The following is a 21,964-nucleotide window of genomic DNA, read 5'->3' as shown; positions in this document are numbered from 1 at the left end:
ATATGCACAAAGATAATTTGCCATTCTAAAAGATTACATTATGTAACTGACCTTTTTTTGTTTACAGAATAAATCCTGGCAACAAAAGTAAGTCAGTAATTTTATACAAACGGTTGAATCAGCTTGCTATATTAGTTTCCTAAATATATATTTATGTGTAGAAATTAATATTAGTAATATCTGTGGTGAATAAATAAGTTTTTAAAAACTTAAAAAGTGACATTCTTAGACTAGTATACATTAACATAGGAAAACAAGTCTGCTTAAAAATTTTCCCTCTAGACAAACAGGCACAACAAAATAAGGAAAGGATCAAAACGTCTGCTTCTTTAAGTCAGTACCTATTTACAATTTCCTTCATTAAGAACAACTACACATCAATGTAATTTTTAAACAACATTCATTTTGCCTCATCTTTCACTTGAGTCTCCTAACACTTCTCATTTTAATCACTTAAATCTTCATTAACAACAAATGACAAGTTCAATACAGAGATCAGTTTAGATTTTGGTTTGCTTATTTCCCCTTTGCTTGAGGCTGAGAGTACAAGGTTTTATAATAAATTAAATGTAGAAGAGAATATGAAATTTACTGCTTTGGGTCTCATGCTGAACAAGTGGTGGGATTTTGTCAGATCAGAACTGCCTAATGGGTTATTATGAATTCATCTAGACTGTTCTTCAACACTCACACTTTGCATGGAGCAAATCTTGCTTAAATACCTTGTGAGAATTTACAGGTAACTCGGTGATGATATTCTGCACAGCTGTGATTAAATGGCCACACTGCTTGTTTAATTTCAGAAGGAAGTTGAGGAACTCATCACCACTGAAGAAAGGAGACAAACAGGAACCAGTGAGAGTGCTTTACTTCATTTTACCAGCCTGCTTCTAATATTAATGAGGTCTAAAAAATTATTGACTACCCACTATGTATTTGGAACTGAAATATGCACTAAGTGTAAAAGAAAACCAAGCCTCGACTCCCAAGAACGCTGGATTCCTTTACCACTCCTTATTTATTACAAAGTTTCTGTGGTATGGAAATTGAACCCTGGACTTTGCATTTGCCAGATAAGCTTTGCTACTGAGTCACAGCCCCTGCTCCAAGAATCTCAAATTCCAAGGTGAGATATAGACATGAAATTATTATGTGAAGGGATACACGAAGAAAGAAGATTAAAGAAGCATTATTTGAGTAGCTATCATGGAGGATACTGCACTGATTATTTTTACATGAATTGTTTTATTTATTCCTACCAGCGTCTGATGTGGCTAACACTTGTTCATTGGTGAACGATCTAAAACCCACAGAGTTTTAGAATTTAGTACTACACACTATGGTGGGAATAAGGAATTAGAAACAGCTGACAGAAATGATACTTGGACTGAACTTGGAGCCAAATAATACGTTTTGCATTTAGGTATGGAAGGGAAGAAGTTCCGGACAGAAAGACTTGGTAAATATGAATGTATAAAAGTGGATGAGCGATTAAGGCATTTACTAAAGTAAAATCATCAGAAAGGAGAAGCGACAGGCTGAATGTAACTACCTTCCAAAGGATTTTCTATTTCTCATAATGTAAGGTTACTAAAGGAGTTCAAACAGGAAGGGAGAAAGTCAAAACTTGGTATAAATTTTACTTGGTGATTGTTGTGGATTAAAGTAAAATAAAAATGGAAGAACTGGGAAATTCCATATCAGAAAGAGACAGCTTAAGGTAAAGAACTGAAAGGAGGAACAGAATTGTTTTTAGAAATTTTTAGGAAATAAACCAGAAAAAAAAAAATAGAAATGCATGTAAAACAAAAACAACCTAGGATGGTTTTCATTTTTTGTTTCACTAGATGGATGTATCATTAAGCAAGGAAATGATTTTGGGGATGGATAAGAGCAGATAAGAAGATGAGGAGAAAACATTATAGCCTAACTAAGGACACAGACTCTTGTGTTGGGTTGACCTGAGTTTGGACTCAGCATCCATATGTAGGGAGCTTTCAGATCTTGAGCAAGCCTAATCTTAAGTCAGATACTTCCAATTCTCTAGAATGGAGACAAGACTTTCAGGAGGACAGAAGACAATATAAAGTACCTGGCATTCTGTCTAGCAAAAGGCTTGCATCCAAGTGAGATAAGTCATGGTGTAACTTCAATGCTATGAGACGTGCAGGTGGTAACAATTAGTAAACAGTAGAAAGTGTAAGTCTTCAACTCATGTCTATTCTGAGATCTACAGACTCTAAGAGACTGTTCAGAGGCAGTGAGGGAACATCAATTAAAAAAACTTACCTTATATTCACTAGCATCTAACTAGACCAGTTATTCCTTCTAGCATGAATGTGAGCACAAACCAGGTAGTGGTAGTATCAAAACTATGATTCTGAAGGTCACGGGAGAAAAAGGATACATGAGAAGAGAACACAGGATACATGAGAAGAGCAGTAAACACAGCGTTTGGGGGAAGAAAGGGAGCCTGGGAAGCAGAAGGAAATGGGAGCTGACCACTCTTACGGAAGGCATCCAGGAAAGATGGTTGAGTAACTTAAATATCTATCAGTTTAGACAGGAGACGAGAGGACTCGGCTGGCTTTAGTAAGTGACAGGCCAATCTACAGTGCAACCCACACAACCCAACGGAACAAATAACCGTCAAATTAAATAAGTAATTCAGAGAAATAGAAAAGACACAATTTGAATGGATAAAATGGGAACACATTACCATAAAATGCTACTATACTTTAGATAAATGGGGGGGGGAAATCTGTATAATGTGTCAATAGTATCTACTAAAATAGAAATCATAAAAAAAATCCTCAACTATGAGACCAAAAACTACTTTTAACTCCAAACAACATTCTTGTATGTAATTTCTGGCCAAATATTGTAGAGTTTTACACAGTAGGATAAAGTCTATACAGAAACAGTGTCGACTTCCCATGAAACTAAAAACAAACTATTCTCTACAGCACTTCAGTAGGATGTACACAGCATTTTCCTTTCAGGGAAGCCTGTTAGCTATCAGACTGAAGAACAAAACACGAGAGTACAGACTCTCCCTCTCTAGGCACTGACTCCATGGCTGCTTCCTCTCTTTTGTGTTTGGTCTCATTCGCTAGCCTGGCCTGGGACTCACTATGTAGCTGTGGATGCATGGAATTCCTGACTCTCTGTGTCCACCTCCCAAGCACAGGGGCTATAGGTCTGGTCCACCCCCTTGTTTGGATCCTTTCAAAAACCAAAGTGAAAAAACATATTTTTAAGGTCTTACTGCTTTATTTTTAGCAACAAAAACAGTGTTTCTAAAAGTATTCTCAAAATGCATGTTCTTTTTCTTTATTACATGTTCTGATTTTTACTCTAGAAAGAACAGAAGAAAATGCAGAGCAACAAGAGTGATTACTCCTGTTGATTCATGTCTATATGATGTTTGTATACAGTATGCATATAATTTAGAGTTTAGTGCTCTTCTGATACTTGAATTTTGTTTACTATCAATAAAAACAGTTAAGTATTCAACAGGTGACTCATTAATGCCATATGTATTTAATTCAACAAGTTTAAGAAGATTAGTATTCATTGAGAATTATAATTTAAAACATCAAATGATAGTAGGTATAAAACTATAGACAGTTTATCCATAATATATGTGAAATAGAAAGTCTTAAGCACTTTCTGAAGACAGTAAGCAGCTCAACTAAAATAACTGAATAGTACTACTTACAAAATTACAGTCTTATTAAATGTGGAGTTTTGCATGAGAATGGCCCCAAAGGCTCACATATTTGAATACTTGGTCCCCTGCTGGTAGAACTATTTGGGAAGGATCAGGAGGTGTGGCCTTTTGTATCACTGGAGACAGGCTTTGCGATTTCAAAAGACTAGTGCCATTCCTAGTATCTCTCTCTCTCTCTCTCTCTCTCTCTCTCTCTCTCTCTCTCTCTCTCTCTCTCTCCTGCTCAAGAATTAAGATATAAGTTCTCAGCTGTTACTACCTTCATGCCTTTGTTCTGCTATCAGGGACTCTAACCTTCTGAAACCATAAGTCCAAACTGAACATTTTCTTTTATAAGTTACCTTGGTCATGGTGTCTGCCTTAGTGTTCTATTGCTATGAAGAGACACCATGACCAAGGTAACTTTTATAGAAGATAGCATTTAATTGGGTACTTGCTTATCGTTTCTAAGGTTAGTCCATTATCATCATGGTGGGGAACATGGTGGCACACAGGCAGATGTGATACTGGAGAAGTAGCTAAGAGTTCCACATCCTGATCAATGGGGGCAGGGGAGGTAAGAGAGACAGAGACAGACAGAAACAGAGACTCATTTAATAGGCCTGGTTCCACATCATGATCCATAGGTGGAGGGGAGGGTGCGGGGGTGGGGATGGGTGTGGGGGTGTGTGTAGGGGGATAGACAGACAGAGACAGAGACTCACTCACTGGGCCTGGTTCCACATCCTGATCCATAAGCGGGGGGGGGGGTAGGGGGAGAGATAGAGAGACAGAGACTCACTCACTGGGCCTGGTTCCCCATCCTGATGCATAGGCGGGCGGGGGGGGGGTGTAGGGGGAGAGATAGAGAGACAGAGACAGAGACTCACTCACTGGGCCTGGCGAGGGCTTTTGAAACCTTGAAGCCCACACCAAGGGACACACTTCTAATCCTTTCAAACAGTTCTACTCCCTGGTGACTAAATGTTCAAATATATGAACCTATGCTTTTATTTAAAGCACCACAGTGTTTTATCACAGCAAGAGAAAAGTAACTAAGATAATAAATGAGAAGAAAACATAAGACTTTCTTTTGACATATAATTTTTTCAGACCACTGAATAGTAATAGGCAAGTTACATAATTCACAGCTCTAGAGAGCACCAATCATGTCATATAGCATGTATATGGTATCTTCTACCAGTGCTGTACAATACACAACCTACATACAAAATGTTGCATGCAGTCCTAACAATTTGTTTACAATTTGGAATTAAGGAATTCTAAATAAGCAGATATGACAAAGGTATGGTAAGATAAATTATTTGATCAAGTGTGTGTGTGTGTGTGTGTGTGTGTGTGTGTGTGTGTGTGTGTACTATCTTTTTCTTTTCAGGGGATTGTATTTTATGTCCCAGTAACACAAGGATTGACAATGTGATCTATGTTGGCACATAAAATAAGACTGTAAAGCTTTTTTTTGAGATTATAATACAATTACATCACTTCCCCTTCCCTTTTCTTCTCTAAACAGTCTCTTTGATCTCTTTCAAATTTATGTCCTCTTTTTTCATTAACTGTTGTTATATACATATGTTATATCCATCCACACTAACATGTCTATTGGTATAATCCGTATTCAGCTCCTGTTTAGGCAGCCATGTTTGTGAGACTTCATGGGTATAGCTTCTGACATTCCTAGGAAACATGATCACACAGCAAAATTCCTATTCCTCTGAGCTTTGAGAGCCACTGACTAGTTCTGCTGGTTGTTTATCTTCTCTTGCCATGGAGGAACATGCCCCAGATTGGAACAGCTCCTCTAGCTTGGTCTCAGAATAACAAGGAGGAAAGCTAATGATAAAGAATGATCAAGAACTAAGGCCACGCCTTTAATCCTAGCACTGGCGCACACCTTTAATCCTAGCACTTGGGAGGCAGAGGCAGGTGGAACTCTGTGAGTTTGAGGCCAGCCTGAGTCACAGAGTGAGTTCCAGGACAGGCTCCAAAGCTACACAGAGAAACTCTGTCTTGAAAAACCAAAAAAAAAAAAAAAAAAAAAAAAAAAATCAAAGAACCAAACTTCACTGTGGTTTAACATTTACAAGCAGATTAGGCCATATCTTAAAAATTTGAAGTCTAGATAAAATTTATTATCTGTGATTAATGTGTTATAAATAGAAGTATTACATACTTATTGTAGAATAAATGAAAAAAATCATACCACCCAGAGATAGATAAATGTGGCATTATTCTATCAGGATATTTTCTTATAGTTTTCTCCCCCAGTATTTCTTCTATGGATTTCAACTAATATAATATTTAATATGCCAGTTTACATTGTGCTTTTAACCTATTATGGATATTTCTCCAAGACATTAAGTTTCAATCTAAGCCAATCATTTTTTTGCTGTTAATTATTTAGAAATTCCAATTCTACAATGTTTATAAATAACAGGCATGAATAGTATATTCCACATAACACACTGGACCTATACAGATTTTTGAGAGGGAGTAGTTTCTTGGTGAACTTAGTTGTGAGATACTTTTGACACATTCAAGTGGATTTTAGTTAGCTCAGAGATCAAAGAAAATGTCTGAGAAGAAACTGCTGAATGCTGGTTAGCTTGTTCAAAACTAATATTTAAATTAAAATTTAAATTCTGCAAACATGCCAAGGCATAAAAAAGTAAATGAACAGTATATGTGCATTCTTAATAACAGATTATTTTAGAAATCTGACACACACACAAAGTATTTTAAAATAAATCAGTGGCTTAATTGTTGAAATAAAATTATCAGGAGATTACAATCAATCAATTCAACTTTTCCTGCTGTTAGTTTTCTTATGACTTAATGACTAATTTCTTCTTTAAAGGATGGCTTTAAACAAATGGGAAGCAAAACCTTGTCTTTACAATCATGTAAACAGTCTGTGATTTAATAACAAGGTCAAATTCCTGGAATATGTGCTTGACATTTTTATTTTTTCAAAAAATTTAGCAGTTTTAATAAGTGAGCTAATCATGATTCTACACTCTTTTAAGTCTATTAAAGCCCACAAAAACATTTATATAGGCAGCTCTCATCATAAAAATAAGTAACATTGGGGGTTCCAATCTACATGTTAGTCACCAACAACCTGAAATACTGCCTATTAGAAATAATAACAAAACAACAGAGATATTTAAGAAGGGTTGTTGTTTTAAAACCTCATGCCTGAGAACCAATATAATGCATTTAAATATTTAGAATCTATGATATTATCTAGAAATGATAACATCAAATACTTAAGTCCTTCCTGTTATATGGAGGCAAACTAAGACAAAACAATGGGAAAAGAGTATTTATAACATGGTCTCTTTAATAGGCTTTAAGACATCAGGATCATATAAATAGGTTCTTGGAAAAATTCTCTAAGCTCTAAAACAACACCAAAGTCTACTTGAATCACAGTCTCATAAATGATGACAAGGCTGCATTTGTAAGTATTTTTCTATAGTACAGAAAGGCTGGTTATCTGCTGCTGTTGCTAAATAGGTGTTCAAAGTTACCATGCTGTCGGAAGAAACACAATTATTATGTGTTATTTAGGATTTCAAAAATCTATGTGTTTTATTTTTAAATACAGGTAATACTGACATATAAAAATATTTACAAAATGTACCAGATAGTCAATCACAACTTAAAAGTCAGAAGCCTTTAAGCTTTTCTAGCCTATGTTTACATTCTATCTATTCTTTGTAGCTATCACACAGTTACTAGGCTGAACCAAACTAGAAGTCAATAGAAAAGTTTCTAAGCATACATAAATCAAAGTACATACTTTTAAATAATACACGACTAAAAACAAAGTCTTGAAGGAAAAACACTATACATAAAAGTATATGAAAATGACCATGCAATGTATTAAAAGTTTTGTGACTTTCAATTACATCCATGTTGGGAAGAAAATACAAATGGCCACCCACATGCTTATATAATACAAAGAAATATCAAGAAATCAAAAAGAAATATCAATATTACAAGGTGGTATGCACCGGTAATCTCCACTTGGGAAGCTAAGGCAGGAAGATTGAGTGTCTAAGGCCTGTTTAGGTTATAGAAGAAGATCCTGTCACAAAAAAAGGGAGGAAGGGAGGGAAGGAGAAATCAAAATGTTCTATTTCATGCACTTATAGAAACAAATTCAAAGCAGGCAGAATGAAGAAAACAACAAGGGTAACAGCATAAATCAATGAAATTAAGAGCAGTAATGGAACAAAAAGAAAGTTATAGGCTGGTGAGGTGGCTCAGTGTGTAAAGCACCAGCCAAGCCTGACGACCCGAGTTCAAACCCTGGAATCCACATGGTGATAAGAGAAAACCAAATCCCATATGTTGTCCTCTGCTCCCACATGAACACTGTGCCATGCACAAATTCTACCCCCTATAGACACAAAATAAGCATTAAGTTAAAAAAGGAGCATCTATCTAAAAATTAATAAACCTCTAACAAGACTAAAAGAGATAAAAAAGAGAGGAAAACATCAATATTGGTAATGAAATGAGATATTATAATGGAGTCCACAGCTATTAAAAGGATAGCAGGAGACAGCACCAACCCTGTATGCTTGTGAATTCAACCACTTAGTAATGGATCAAGTCCTTGAGAACCAGATTACTAAAATAAAGCCAAAATAAAATAGCTACAGCTTCAATCGTTTTTACTAAAGAAGACACAATCATGATGAAAAGCATACCCTAAGGAAACCCCAGGCCCAACAGTTTCAGGGGAAAAAAAATCTATATAAACGTTTGAAAAAAATGCTTGTTTCCACAAGCTTGTCCAGAAAGCAGAGGGGAATATTAATTCCCTAATCAGTTTGTAATGCTGTCACCCCAACACTTAAACTAGACAAAACACTAAAGAGAAACTTAGAGTAATACTCTCATAAACTCAGATGTCATTCTTACATAGTAAAGCTTGAAATGGAAATGAACTCAAGAGAAATGTTTTCTTTGTGACCATTGTGAAAATATTACCTTTTTTTTCCCGTTCTTCTTTTTGTTTGTGTGAGTGTCCATGTATGTATACGTGTGTATTTGTGTGCATGTGTGTGTATGCATGTGTACATGTACTTCATATGGAAGCCAGAGGACTGCCCCAGGCATCTCAGGCATTGTTCCTTAAGGACCGTCCATCTTATTTTTTTTTAAAGACAGGATGTCTTGCTGGCCTGTGACTCACCAACTAGGCTATGCCAGAGAGTTCCAAGGAGCTGCCTGGCTCTTCCTCCCCAGTACTTAGTGTACAAGTGTATACCATCATGCAGGGCTTGTTTGGGGAGCCTTAGGGGCTGAATTCAGGTCCTGATGTTTGCATGGCAATCACTCTACCAATTGGTCAGTGATTCACACTTTTCAGTTTGGCATCTAATATGATTTAAAGAGAATGAGAATTATGCTAGGAATAATGTGGTGTCTTTATATGGTTTGATTTAAGGAAGATGCAATAAAAAAGACATACAAATTGTTTGTATGCAAGTTAACAAGATAGACTGCTTTGATTCTTTGTAAAATAATTTTATGAAAATTAACTTTATAAAGTGCATCTGGGTCTAAATAATAGATACACTACTGTATATCTAAAAACCGATTTCCTGGAAAAATGGTAGCATCAAATCAAATACCTAGCACTAAGCTAAAAAAGAATACTTGATTGTAAATGACATCAACATAAACTAATAATTTTACCTGATTTCCAGCTTTGCCACTTCAGGTAATTTCCCAAAATTTATCTCTTCTACTTCCAGTTCCTTGAGAGCAGCCAGAATTTTTTGCTGATCTTTACTGGTAATTCCATTCTAAGAAGAAATAATCGAAAGTTTCAGTACAAAAGTTATATTTGAATAATTTCATTAAGACTACTAATGCCATTTTCTAGATTAATTTATATATTGGAAAACAGACAAATATTAGAAAATAATACACTTAAATACATTGGTTGTATTTCAACAAAAGTATATTATAAATGGTTTAGGCATATAGTTAACTATAGTCATTTTTTGCAATGTATAATGATAACTGTGATGGATTCAAAAGTGACATTATTAGAATTTAAAATATTATCATTTCAAAACACATAGCAAATAGTTTTTCCTTCAAAATATTGTTTAGTGTGTTATTAGTTATAAGTGACAATTTTTTTTTACCTGTATTTTACCTTCAATGTTAAAGTACATTTCTTTCCTGGATTTAGTTAAGAAATTTGTTATTTTGGTTTTTAGTGGTAGTAGGGATTTCAAGTATCCAATATGTTATTACAGCAAGATCATTACTTATCAAAGTACCTCTAAAACTTCCCACACCGATTCTGAATTTATTAATGATAATAGATGACAACATAATTGGTGCTGATTTAGAAGATAAACGTATATGCCCACATTAAAAATCGCCTCTTACTTCTAAGTTGTCTGTTTTATAAATCCACTTCCCATCTGCAAACGAGTAGTAGTTCTAGTTGAGATATAGTAACAATCCTAGGAAGCCCCATGCTCTAACTCTGTAATGTTCTTTAAGCAACTTAGTATTGCTGTACAATTTACACATGGTAATCCAGTTGTTCCTAACCAAGAATTTATAAAAGATCAGTCTACATAGCCCTAGAATTTTTAAAATGGAAAATAAGAGAATATGCAAGAAAATAAAAGAATACACCTGGCATTTTATGAGTGATACTTACCTTTGTAAGTTCGTCTTTCTTCATGGTCAGAAGTTGTCTTAAAGTTATATCCCTTTCCTGTACAAAAGGCAAAAATGCCACCACCTTTCAGTGTGAACAATTCAAAGCAAGGTAGGAAAGGAAACAGCAGCTGTCACTCAAATGCTTTCTCAAACAGTTCCCGGTTTTTCAGAGGGTATGCAGCTTAAGGGCTACATCACGGGCTAGATAGTATATACACACAAAAGCATGCAGTATCTAGTTTCCCAGAATCAAAGAAAATGACTAGCACTCATATTTGCTTAGAAAAAAGAGAATGTTCTGGAAATTGGACAGAAATTATATTTTACAAGTATTTATATTTCACATGGCATCAGACTAAGCTATCAATAATATGATTTCTGACCCAAGGTTTCCTCAGATAGAAGTTTCAGCATTGTACAATGAATCCAACTCTGAAATAACTGAACCAACGTTCATAATGCTATGAGAACCTACCTTGAATAGTTCTTTGCTTCAGTATCCTTATCTACCTGGTAACAATTGTCATCCACTCAACTCCTGATATGTATGCTTAAAGCATAGATAGTTATTGGTGTGTGACCTAACTTAAGCTTCATGTAAATCTATAGTTGTCCTTAAGGAAAAATTGATATTTAAGTAGCATATTCCAGTTAATAATCAGAGCAAATATCTAATACAGGATTGTGTGGTTCAAAATCATGCATGTATTCCACACCAGAAACACAAGAGCTGTAAACATAGGGCTTAAATGTGTAAAAATATATCAGATAGATGATGTGAAATTCAGACAGATTCTAATTTATATAAATTCCTAGGTTAATAATTTCTGGAAGTGCTTATTATAAATTTAAAACAGGGTACTCTACAAATGAAGGAGAAATAAATGGCATGCTTGTGAACTAAAATTTAATTTTATTCTAATATAAGCACACATATAAAACTTTATCTGCTTTATATGAAATCCTACCTTTAATAAGTCTGTCATATGCTCAAGTCCAAGACCATGTAAAAATATTTCCAGATCTCCAAACGCTGTATATGGGCTATAACATATCATAGCAAGGTCACTTTCAGAATAGACTATATATGCACAGTAATATATGGGCATGTCTATTTAACAACAAGCATAGGAATGGGCAAGAATGAATCCAGGCAGAATATATTTATAAGTTTACATAGCACATTTAGATGCTGCATCAAAGGAATAAACTAGGTTCTCTCTTCGTCCCCTTGTTTCCCTCTCCCCCTACTTCCTCACGCTTTCTTCTCTTCCCTTCTAAAACTGAAAAATTAAACTCAGGGCTTGCCATAATCTAAGCAGTGAACTTCATCCCCAATCACAAATAAAATTTCTTAAGCAAATGAAGGGAAGACATGAGTGGTAATATTCAGCTCATTTTTCTTAAGGTTTAAAGTATTCATCAGTATGTATTTGTTATGAAATATTGCAAACAGAAGCATCTTTCAATTCAATAAACATAAATTATAAGGTAACTACAAATGTAGTAACTAGATGGTTGGTAGCCATGTATTGAACAGCAGGATTTAGGGATTTGTTCTTTCAAATTTTAGCTTATAAAACTAGAGAGATGATACAAATAATTAGAAAATAAGATCTAACACAAAGAAGTGTGAACACAGATATAATCTTGAGTCTTTTAAAAGTAAAATTTGATATTGTATTAAAAATGTATATTAAACTCAGAATTAAATAAAGCAAATGACTAAATAAAATTCCTCTAAAATTCTGGAGAACAAAGTATCTAAAATCCAGACATTTTTAAGTGTCATTTTAAAATGCTTATAAAAGTTTGAAATACCATATATTTTAAAACTTGCAAATTTACTATAAGTAATAAAATATGCATTTTATATACATTCTGTTGAACTAAAACACGTTACCTAAATATGTGATCTTTTTCTTTATCAGAATCTGTGGCCAACAGTTTACAAATAGTCTCTTCTTTGGTTAGCTGCTGAAGTTTTCCTTCCAATGGATTTAGAGTAAAAGAAAGAAAGTTGAAGATCTGAAAAGAATTCCAAGCCATTCAAATACAGTTAACATTATTATTATCTCTTACACTAAAAATAAAAGTGAACATATTATTATTTTCTATCTAGAAAAAAATGCTAACAAGATGAGTGGTTCGGTTTTTATAACTCTGTATTCCAAGAAAGCCTTTTGTAAAATCAAGTAAATTCTTTTTTAACCTAAAATAATAAAAGCACACTAATTCTGAAATTTAAAAATCAAGGATAGTATTTTTACTTAATATTTTCAAGATAATATGAACCATTTTAGAGAAATTATTATAAATTAAACAGGCAGTACTGGAAACGCATGGCTACGCTGGGGTGAAATAATCCGCATGACTACATGAACACGTACCCCAAGTGTCCATCTCAAAGCAGTCTATGCCATTACAATGTTACTTACAGGGACAGAATAGGAGTTACTGTCTTTTCAAATGACTTAAATGACTGCAATATCAATGTTGTGACTTAAAAGATAAAGTTTCCCTTACTTGCTTGGAGAAGAAAACCTATTCAAGTATTTAATAATTGTTCAAAATGTTGTTATTATTATACTTAGGAACTGTAACAAATAATATAAAAATTCTGAATGACAATACAACAACCCTGAAAGTACACAGGTGAATACCTCAAGATGTTTATTTCTTTTTGCAATCTCGCTTGGTGTCCTGCCATCTTTGGTCTGTATCATTTTATTAGCTCCAAGTTCAAGCAACTTCAGAATTACATTTTTATGACCCTGACGTGCTGCCCATGTTAAGGCCTGTAAGTGTGGGAAAGAGGACTGTTTAATAAGGAGTGCATGTGAGATAGATAAGAAGTATTTTCACCGGTATTTATGGCACAGTAAAAAAGAGCAGGACTAATTAGCAGAAGGATGCAGTCTCCGCACTGCAAGCATAACGTAAACATTTCTCCAGCTGTTCTCACTGATCTACGAACGAAGCACTGCTTTACACAGTTAAGTCGTGTCATGGGATAAAGAACAAATCTGCCATTCCAGGTGCTTTCTGTGAGAGAACTCATGTGCGTTCTCTAGAGCCCTGGTTTTCGTTGTGCATTATAGCCTCTTTTATCAAGTATCAAATCATTCCCCCTTTCTCTAAGCTGTTGCTCTCACAGAATTTTCACCTAGCGGTGACTACAGCCCAAGCCTTCTACAACTTTCCTTAACTCACTGATAATAAACATCACTAGCCATTTGTGGAGGGTATTGGTATAAGAGCAAAGTCTCAATGTCTCAGAAAAAGCATTTCTCACAGTATAACCATTCTCATCTTGGGCGTTAACTTCTGCTCCATGAGCGACAAGCAGAGCAACAACCTGCGTGTGACCGTCTCGGGCAGCATACATGATTGGAGTCATAAGTCTCCTACGGAGAAAGAAGGAAAGAGACATTTGTGTCCATGCTACCACTAGCAGCCACTCAATTTCATAGAAGTATGCACACACAATGTCATCAAGAATGAAAAGAGAAGGAAACAAGAACTTTAGATATAGCAAGTGATTTTTTTTTTTTTTTTTTTTGGTTTTTTTCGAGACAGGGTTTCTCTGTGTAGCTTTGCGCCTTTCCTGGAGCTCACTTGGTAGCCCAGGTTGGCCTCGAACTCACAGAGATCCGCCTGGCTCTGCCTCCCGAGTGCTGGGATTAAAGGCGTGCGCCACCAACGCCCGGCTAGCAAGTGATTTTTAAAAACACAATTGGGTGTCACAGGTTTATCAACCACATTCCAGGGCAGGCCCCTTGCCCAGGAGTAGATGTCCAAAACAAATTCAACTCCACTTTTTATGTGTGATTTTTGTTTTGCTTTGGTATTTTGTCTTATTGGCTATGTTTGTTTTGACTTTTTGTATTTTGTTTTGTTAGAGGAGAGAGAGAAAGAAAGAGAGAATAAAGCATGAAGTTGTGTGGAGAGAATTTGGGAGGAGCTAGAGGAGGGGAAAAGAATATGATCAAAATATACTGTATGCAAAATATAAAATTAAAAGGGCCAGCCTTGTAGTGATTAATGAATATTTATACCATACCCTGTACTGAATAAATGTACACACGTCTTTAAGTAATCCCACCTTCTAACATGAGTAGTTAACTTACCCCTTCCTTCAGAATTTAGTCAGAGAGCCCATTCTGAGTATGCTGGGAATTCAAAGATCTCATTGGATCTTTTCATGTTTTAATCCAGTCTATTATCATTCTATTTTAGTTTAAGATAGAATTTTATTCTGAACTAGGATTTATGCCAATCCAGAAAGAGATCAAATCATTCATTTAATTTGCCAACTGTTTCTTGAGTATTTTCTGAGAGTGATTAGTGGTTTTTATGTAACTTATCACTTCCTCAAGTTAGAAATTTAACCCCTCTACCCACAGAGGTTCGTTTCTGGGCCCATTCAAAGGAGACTAGAATCATTCTATTTGTTGTGAGTGGAATGTAACAATCTCTCTTAAGGAGGATCTGACATTCTTGGCCCAGTGCTTTGGAGTCACCCACATTATCTGATTTATATATGAAAAACTTCAGAGATTTAAGAATTTTGACCTGAAGTTCGTATTCCTATTCACTTTAGTTATGTTATCAACAAGTAGGCTATCTCTCCATAAAGTTTATTAGCAGAAGGTATATCCTGAATGTGACTTCTTCACACCAATAGTTTTAGCAAAAACACCTGTCCTCTTTTCTTCTCTATATTTTGGATTCAAATATGTTTTTAAGTTCCAGGAGCTATTTTTCCATGTTATATTCAGTTCTTATGTAATCATAATTTTTAAAGCAGTTTTTTCCATTCTCCTTGAACAATTTTGTGTGCTGTGAAAACTCTGTCAATTCTTTCCCCAGATTTGGGAAAGAATCATTCTCTACTTTGTCTCTAGGTGTTGTCTCATTGTTGAAATAGTTTTAATGCAAAAATCCATGCAGATTCTGAAAATCAAGTTTCTTTCACAGTAGATCTACTGGTTCCCTCTAGTGGTCAGCATAATCACCAGAGGGAATGAGTTTGAATTAAATGGATGAATGGATGAAAACCTAGACCAGTCAATGCATCCTGCCGCACACGGGATGATCTCACTTAAAATATCAGTAGCGTCTCTGCTGAGGAAAATCATTTCGAGTTCCCATATACACTACAAAATATTTACCTTCAGTCTTAGATGATGCAAAGACTAAATACAAATTGATTTCTCAGACCATTTGTCTTCTTCCATATATAGTTGTTAAATTGTCAAATAACAATAGATGGTCATTTCTTCATAGGAAGTATTTTCATATGAAACTTATTTCCTTAATAAGTTTTAAATTTCTTTAAGATATTTTGAAGTGTATTGTGATATAGCTATGTATTTTAATTCTTAGTTAATATGCACATACTACTTGATTAGTTTACTTTTCTTACTGCTGTGAAGAACACCTGACAAGAACAATTTAAGGAAGGGTTAATTTAGGCTCACAGTTCAAGAGCACCGTCAGTTATGGGGTAGTCATGGTGATGGGTGCTTGAGGTATCTGGTCACATCGCATCCATAGCACAAACATAAGAATGCTAATGCTCAGTTCACTTCTTCCTTTCCACTCAGTCCGGGACTTCAGCCCATGGAACTGTGTCACCTAGTCTGTGGAGGTCTCCCCATCTCAGCTAACCTGACACAGAAACTCGCTCACGGACATGCCAAGACACTTGTCTCCTGGGCAATTCTAGATCCCGTCAGTTGACAATCAATATTAATCATCACACCTACATGTATTTACTTTTGTGTAAACATTTTGTCATGGAAATAAGAATCTTTTCATATTAAGGAATGGTGTCTTCGGTATATGATGATTGCTGGCCATTAGTGCTTCAAATGTAGCAAATCTACCTTTTATTTTCACATGGAACCTTCTGTTTAGATGCAACCCAGGTCCTTCCTGAGTTCAAACCTTAGCTTTCTGGAAGCTTATTAGATAGACAATAGAACTTCTGACAATGTTCTTCATGTTTCTTATCTTTTCCTGATAGATTCCATTTATATTACCTGCTGTGTTTTATCCTAGAAAATTTCCTAGCATTTAGCTTCTAATTCACTTAGTTGCTCTCGGCATCGACCCACTTAAAATCATGCAGCTATGCTTAGCTTTACTCCAGGACCAGTTCCACACGTTGCCGTACTTGTTTCCTAAAGCCTTTTGTTATTTTGTGGCAGCACATCCCTCTTCCATCCCTCAGAGGGGTAATGCCCTTTTCAGGTTCTACTTTTCCTTTCTGTAGTCTAAGTCACTTTTTTTGGCTTTGCTGTGCATATTTAATCTTATGATGCTGGCATTCTCTGGATTTTAGTAACCAGTGGCTACATAACCTATTTACTGGCCTACCAGCCTGATCCATTCAAACACAGAAGACTCAAGTTATCTGTCCTGCCCATTAGGCATTGCTACATGTTCCATCTCTTTCTACAGTTACGCCTTTTCCAGGCAGAGCACTCCCTTTGCTTTAAATAGAACATTATTAAAAGATTTTAGTTGTATGACATCTAAATTTGCTGTGGAAGGTCAAGACATATCCTCAGCTTACATGTTTCGGTTATAATTTCACTCAAATTATTGATATTTTAGTCAGATTTTCTTCTAGAAATTTTATAATTATTCATAAGGTTGACACAATTCCCTTGGTCCTTTGAATAGGCTACTTAATTTTATAAATTATATAAAGTATCTTTTTTAAATGGTCTCATCTCAGCAAAGAAATGACAAGATTATTCAGTCTTCTAAAATTTCATGGAATATAATTTAAAATTGTCTTCGTTTAAGTCCTTCAATTTTCTTTTCCACTTATCTTAGACATATATGTTTGCTCTCAAGAGTGGGATCTACGACATCACTGTATTTTCTAGATAGTCACCTGAATTTTGCACATTAGCATTAGAAAATGATATGCTTTTACTTCTACTATGTCTAACACTTTGTGAGCTGACTGCTTTGGACTTTCCAAGTATAAACCCAATATAATCTTAGCATTATAATTTTGTTATTCCTTTCACAACTGAAAACAAATAGGTAGTAGCTCTACCAGAAACCACAAAGTTCAATGGTTTAGGTCAGAGTTCACCAAACTTTTCCTGCAGAAGACAAGAGAGTAAATCCCTTAATCTTTGTGAGCACACATAGATGTGCCACGGTGGTGGCATTCAACTCGGTTCTTACAGTATGAAAACTGCCACAGATGACACTAAATAAAAGAGCATGTCTGTGTTCTAATAAAGTCTCACCAACTTCTGATTTAGAGTATAAGCAGTAAGGTCAGCTAGCTTAGGTTCAAAGCTAGCCTATGCGCATTTGTAACTAAATCATTTTTCTAAACCTTTTATCAAATCTGACTTTATGGTTATTTCATTTCAATAAAACTTCCACTAGAGGGCAACAAAATTCAAGTTCATAGGAATTTTCATTCACAATGATGTACTTAACAGTTTTTTCGTACTACAAATTAAATGACTGTTTTACCTTCATGCTATGGAATATTCCTTTACACTGTGTGAAGATGTGTCACTGTGGCTGGTTTAATAAAAAGCTAAATGGCCAGTTGCTAGGCAAGAGGTATAGGCAGGACTTCTGGCTAGAGAGAGCTCTGGGAAGAAGAAAGGCAGAGTAGCCAGTCGTACACAGAGGGAGCAAGACATGCAAAAGGAAAGGCAAAAGCCATGAGTCACATGGCAGCACATAGATGAATAGAAATGGGTTGATTTAAGTTATAAGAGCTAATGGGATAAGCCTAAGCTGTAGGCTTTCATAACTAGTAATAAGTTTCCATGTAATTTTTTATTTTAATGAGCTGGAGGCCCAAAGAAAAATCTGCCTACACCTTCACATACATATTTGATGCACTCTTTTTTCTTTCTTTCTTTTTTTTTTAAACTCTGCTCACAAGTGTAGCTGGAAGAATAATGAAACAAGCACAGTTTGGGCAATGATAAAGTGCTAGGAACTGGACATCTACGTCCAGGAGTAAGACAGTTTTAGATCAGCACTGAGGGGCCTACAAGAAGTTGGAAGGGTGCTCTAGTGGTTTAGGTGTTCACTAAACATTCAAGTGTTGCAAGCTGGTCTCCTCCTCCAGGGAGGGGTGTGGAACCTTTAAGAAATGGGGCACAGTAAGAGGTCCTCAGGTTAACTGGGGGAAGTACTTGATAATGACCAGGGTATCTTGTGGGGATCTTGTTAAGTTTCATGGAAACTGGGACAACCCTTAAGCCTGGCCCTATGCAGATGCTGGCTTCCAGTTTGAGATGAGATTTCTGCTGGCACATGAGACCCCTCCATGTCATTATCTGTATAGACCCTCACAGAGCTGAGCTGTTAAGAGAGTGCCACATCTTTGAAGCTTCAAAGCTGCATGTGTGTGAGAATCCTAACTATACTTCAGATCGATGTAATTAGTGTTCTATGAAACATAGTAAACTTCAGGGAGGAGGGAGCTACCAGAAACTAGGATTCCTGAAATACACATGCCCATTCACCCACCCACACTTCCCTCTAATTTTTGTAAGTAATCCACCTCAGGAATTTGTATGGTGACAGAGCAGATCCAATCCATGTGAAGGTAGAGAAGCAACACTAAGGCTTCCAGAGCAGGAAAGTCAAGCCCCTGGTGTGGAACTAAGTCCTATATTCTCTCCAAAAAAAACCTCAGTAGAAAGCCTCTCTTCTACCATGAGTCACTTGGAAGACAGAGAGAGTATCAGGGATGGAGAACAAGATAGATGGAGAAGAATATCAAGACATCTATCAGGATAAAGTAAGAATGTATAAAAATAATATATAAAACCCAGGGGACACCATCAAAAGAAAAATTTATGAATCATGGGGATGAACAAGGAGAAGAACATCAGACTAGAGACACCAATAATTCATTCAATAAAGATCACAGAGGAAAAGTTAGCAGATCAAGAGAATGAGCTGACCATCCAGGATTCAGGAGACATTACAGTACCAAACAGACAAGACAGGAAAAGAACCATTCCATGCTACATTCTAGTTAATATGCAAAGCCTAGAGGACAAAAAGATGAAAGAGAGAAGAACCAAATCACAGACAGGGATGAATATGCCAGAATTAGAGCAGATCCAAAGACAGGACCCCTAGGAGCCAGGACAGTGTAGATGATTTATTCTAAGAACTGAAGGACCCAGATTACTATGTGTTACAGTTGAAGAAAGAAAAACTTCCCATGATAAGCACAACTAATGGAATTCATGACTGTTAAGTCAGTACTACAAAAATACCCAAAGGAATCCTTTGTACTGAAAAAAAAAAAAAACCCTGAGATTATAGGAAAGAATAAACCTTACTTTAGGACAGAAATTTGGCAAATGAGGAATGGGAAAATACCAAAAGCTACAAAATGAACTAAATGACAGATGTTAATATAATCCTTTCAATAATAACTTTAAATATTAATTGTCTCATTAACACAGTCAAAAGACACACCTCACCATCAGAAAGAAGCAACCTTAGGCAAAGTTTGGAAAAATCACTCAAAGCAAATGAAACTATGAAGAAAGCAGACATTACTGTTATAATATTGGAAAACTGAACTTCAAGCCAAAATTATTCAAAAAAGATAAAGAAGGTTACATCATATTGATAAAGAGAACAATAATTCAAGATGATATTATAATTCTAACACATACACATAAAATTCTAGTGCCTTCAAACTTCACAATAGAACATTACTGGATAAAAAAACAGGGAAGTGGGTAGGATTTAGGGAAGGGTTGGGGGAAGAGAAAACATGATCAAATATATTGCATGATAAAAATTTTTCAATAAAAGGAGAAAAACTAAAAGAAAAATTTAATTAGAGACCTGAATATCCGGCAATAAAAAGTACTCAGAAAATTTAAAACTGAAAAATATAAGAAGTTAATAAATGGCCTTAATAGCAGATGCACTAACTAATGCAGGTTTAGTGATTAGGAAAATATACAGGAGAGAATATCCACTGTAAACTTAGGAAGGGAATGGATGTATCAAAAAGAAGAGAGTGTTAGTACAATTGGTCTACATGTAACAGACTAAGTGCAATGGTCTCAAATCCAGTTACAGAGAAGAGAATGAGGCAAAGACAGCATCTTATTGACGGGTGAATTTCCCAAACTAATAAAAAACATCAAGCAACAGACTTCAAGAAAGAAGTCTATGATTCACAAGTGACAGACCACCTGCTCTGCACTGTTCAAAACCACCTCTTTTAAGGAGGATACATTTTTCTCTCCTGGAGATGAAGTGTGGGAAGGATGGGTAGCAAGGAAAACAGCATCTTGTGGCAAGAACCCTCCTCCCTACAGATTCTGGCACCAAGAATCTAGGGCTGGGGAGGAAACATTTAAAAGATCAATGATAAGATGAACAGCTAACTTTTCTGTTGAAAACACCAGAGACTAGGAAGCAAGAAATAGCTTTAAGAAAGTAAGAGTTAACCTAGAGAGGGAATAAAGGAGACTCAGGTTAATAAAATGTATTAAGAATGTATAAGGCCAGTGAGATAGCTCAGTGCATAAAGGCACCTGCTGCTGTGTGGTGCAAGGTTTATTTCCAGAACACAGTAAGGGTGGAAGGAGAGAATTTTTATCACAGAGTTGTCCTCTGACCTCCACACAGATGCTGTAGCATGCACCTACCTGCCCATACAGAGACGCCATACACATGTACAACAATAAACACATTTTAAAAAGAATGCTCAGGAAATTAGCAGAGACTTTTAGAATCTCAAACTTATGCCTTGTTTTGTTTTGTTTTGTTTTTTTTAATCTTTAGCCTTGCAAGAAGATACAAAGGCAACATTAATAATATTGGGCTTCGTGCCTAAACACAAACTTAGTATGTTTAGACTTCCTTTTATTCTGAAAAGAATATGTACTTTAATTTTCTCAAATCAGGAACTTTTGTATTTGAAAAGGTGCCTATGAGTACCAAAAAAGAGAAACTTAAGCACAAATTTTAGAAAGGCAAAAAAGCATTCTCAATTTCTATAATTACAGATCTAGACATGCAAGGAAACCAATAAGTAATCACCATAGGCAATGAGCTCAGAGGCAGAACTCATTCTGTATCTTCTGGAAAATGTGTTAGTGTGCTTGTGTGTACACATAAAATAGTGTATATGGATACACTATTTTATGTGTACAAACTGATACATAACAAAAAATACAATAAAACAGATTTTGTTGTTGCTATTATTTTAAAAAGCCAATAGAGCTGGTATGGTGGTGCACACCTGTAATCCCAGTTCAACCCCCCCCCCCCCGAAAATTAAAACAACAATGAGTAAATTTAAAGTATCTTAGAAGGATCAAATATAAGGATGGATGGCCATTTCAGAAGAAACAGCAGATGGTACAAGAGAAAGTTTTGATAAGTATTTAAAAAAAAAAGTAACTTTCAAATTCATGGTCCTGTTTTTGATTAGTTATTGTTACTTACACATATGCATATGTACAGACACATATTTCTAAATAC

The 21,964-nt window shown here is 35.6% G+C and overlaps 1 protein-coding gene across 1 annotated transcript in view; it reads right to left on the bottom strand.

Annotated features, from left to right (window-relative positions):
* Positions 1-21,964, bottom strand: part of Asz1 (ankyrin repeat, SAM and basic leucine zipper domain containing 1) — a 40,701-nt gene that overhangs the window by 3,616 nt on the left and 15,121 nt on the right. The window contains exons 5-11 of the mRNA XM_028871794.2: positions 13,734-13,845; positions 13,102-13,236; positions 12,342-12,466; positions 11,407-11,482; positions 10,437-10,493; positions 9,449-9,558; positions 723-828 (exon numbers count right to left, since the gene is read on the bottom strand). Coding sequence (XP_028727627.1) covers positions 723-828; positions 9,449-9,558; positions 10,437-10,493; positions 11,407-11,482; positions 12,342-12,466; positions 13,102-13,236; positions 13,734-13,845 — 721 coding nt within the window. The remainder of the gene's footprint in view (positions 1-722; positions 829-9,448; positions 9,559-10,436; positions 10,494-11,406; positions 11,483-12,341; positions 12,467-13,101; positions 13,237-13,733; positions 13,846-21,964) is intronic.

The sequence above is a fragment of the Peromyscus leucopus genome, chromosome 3 (genome assembly GCF_004664715.2).
Source record: "Peromyscus leucopus breed LL Stock chromosome 3, UCI_PerLeu_2.1, whole genome shotgun sequence".
NCBI classification, from domain to species: Eukaryota; Metazoa; Chordata; class Mammalia; order Rodentia; family Cricetidae; genus Peromyscus; species Peromyscus leucopus.
Note: the sequence above shows the minus strand (reverse complement) of the source record. Positions and strands in the feature narration are given on the sequence as shown.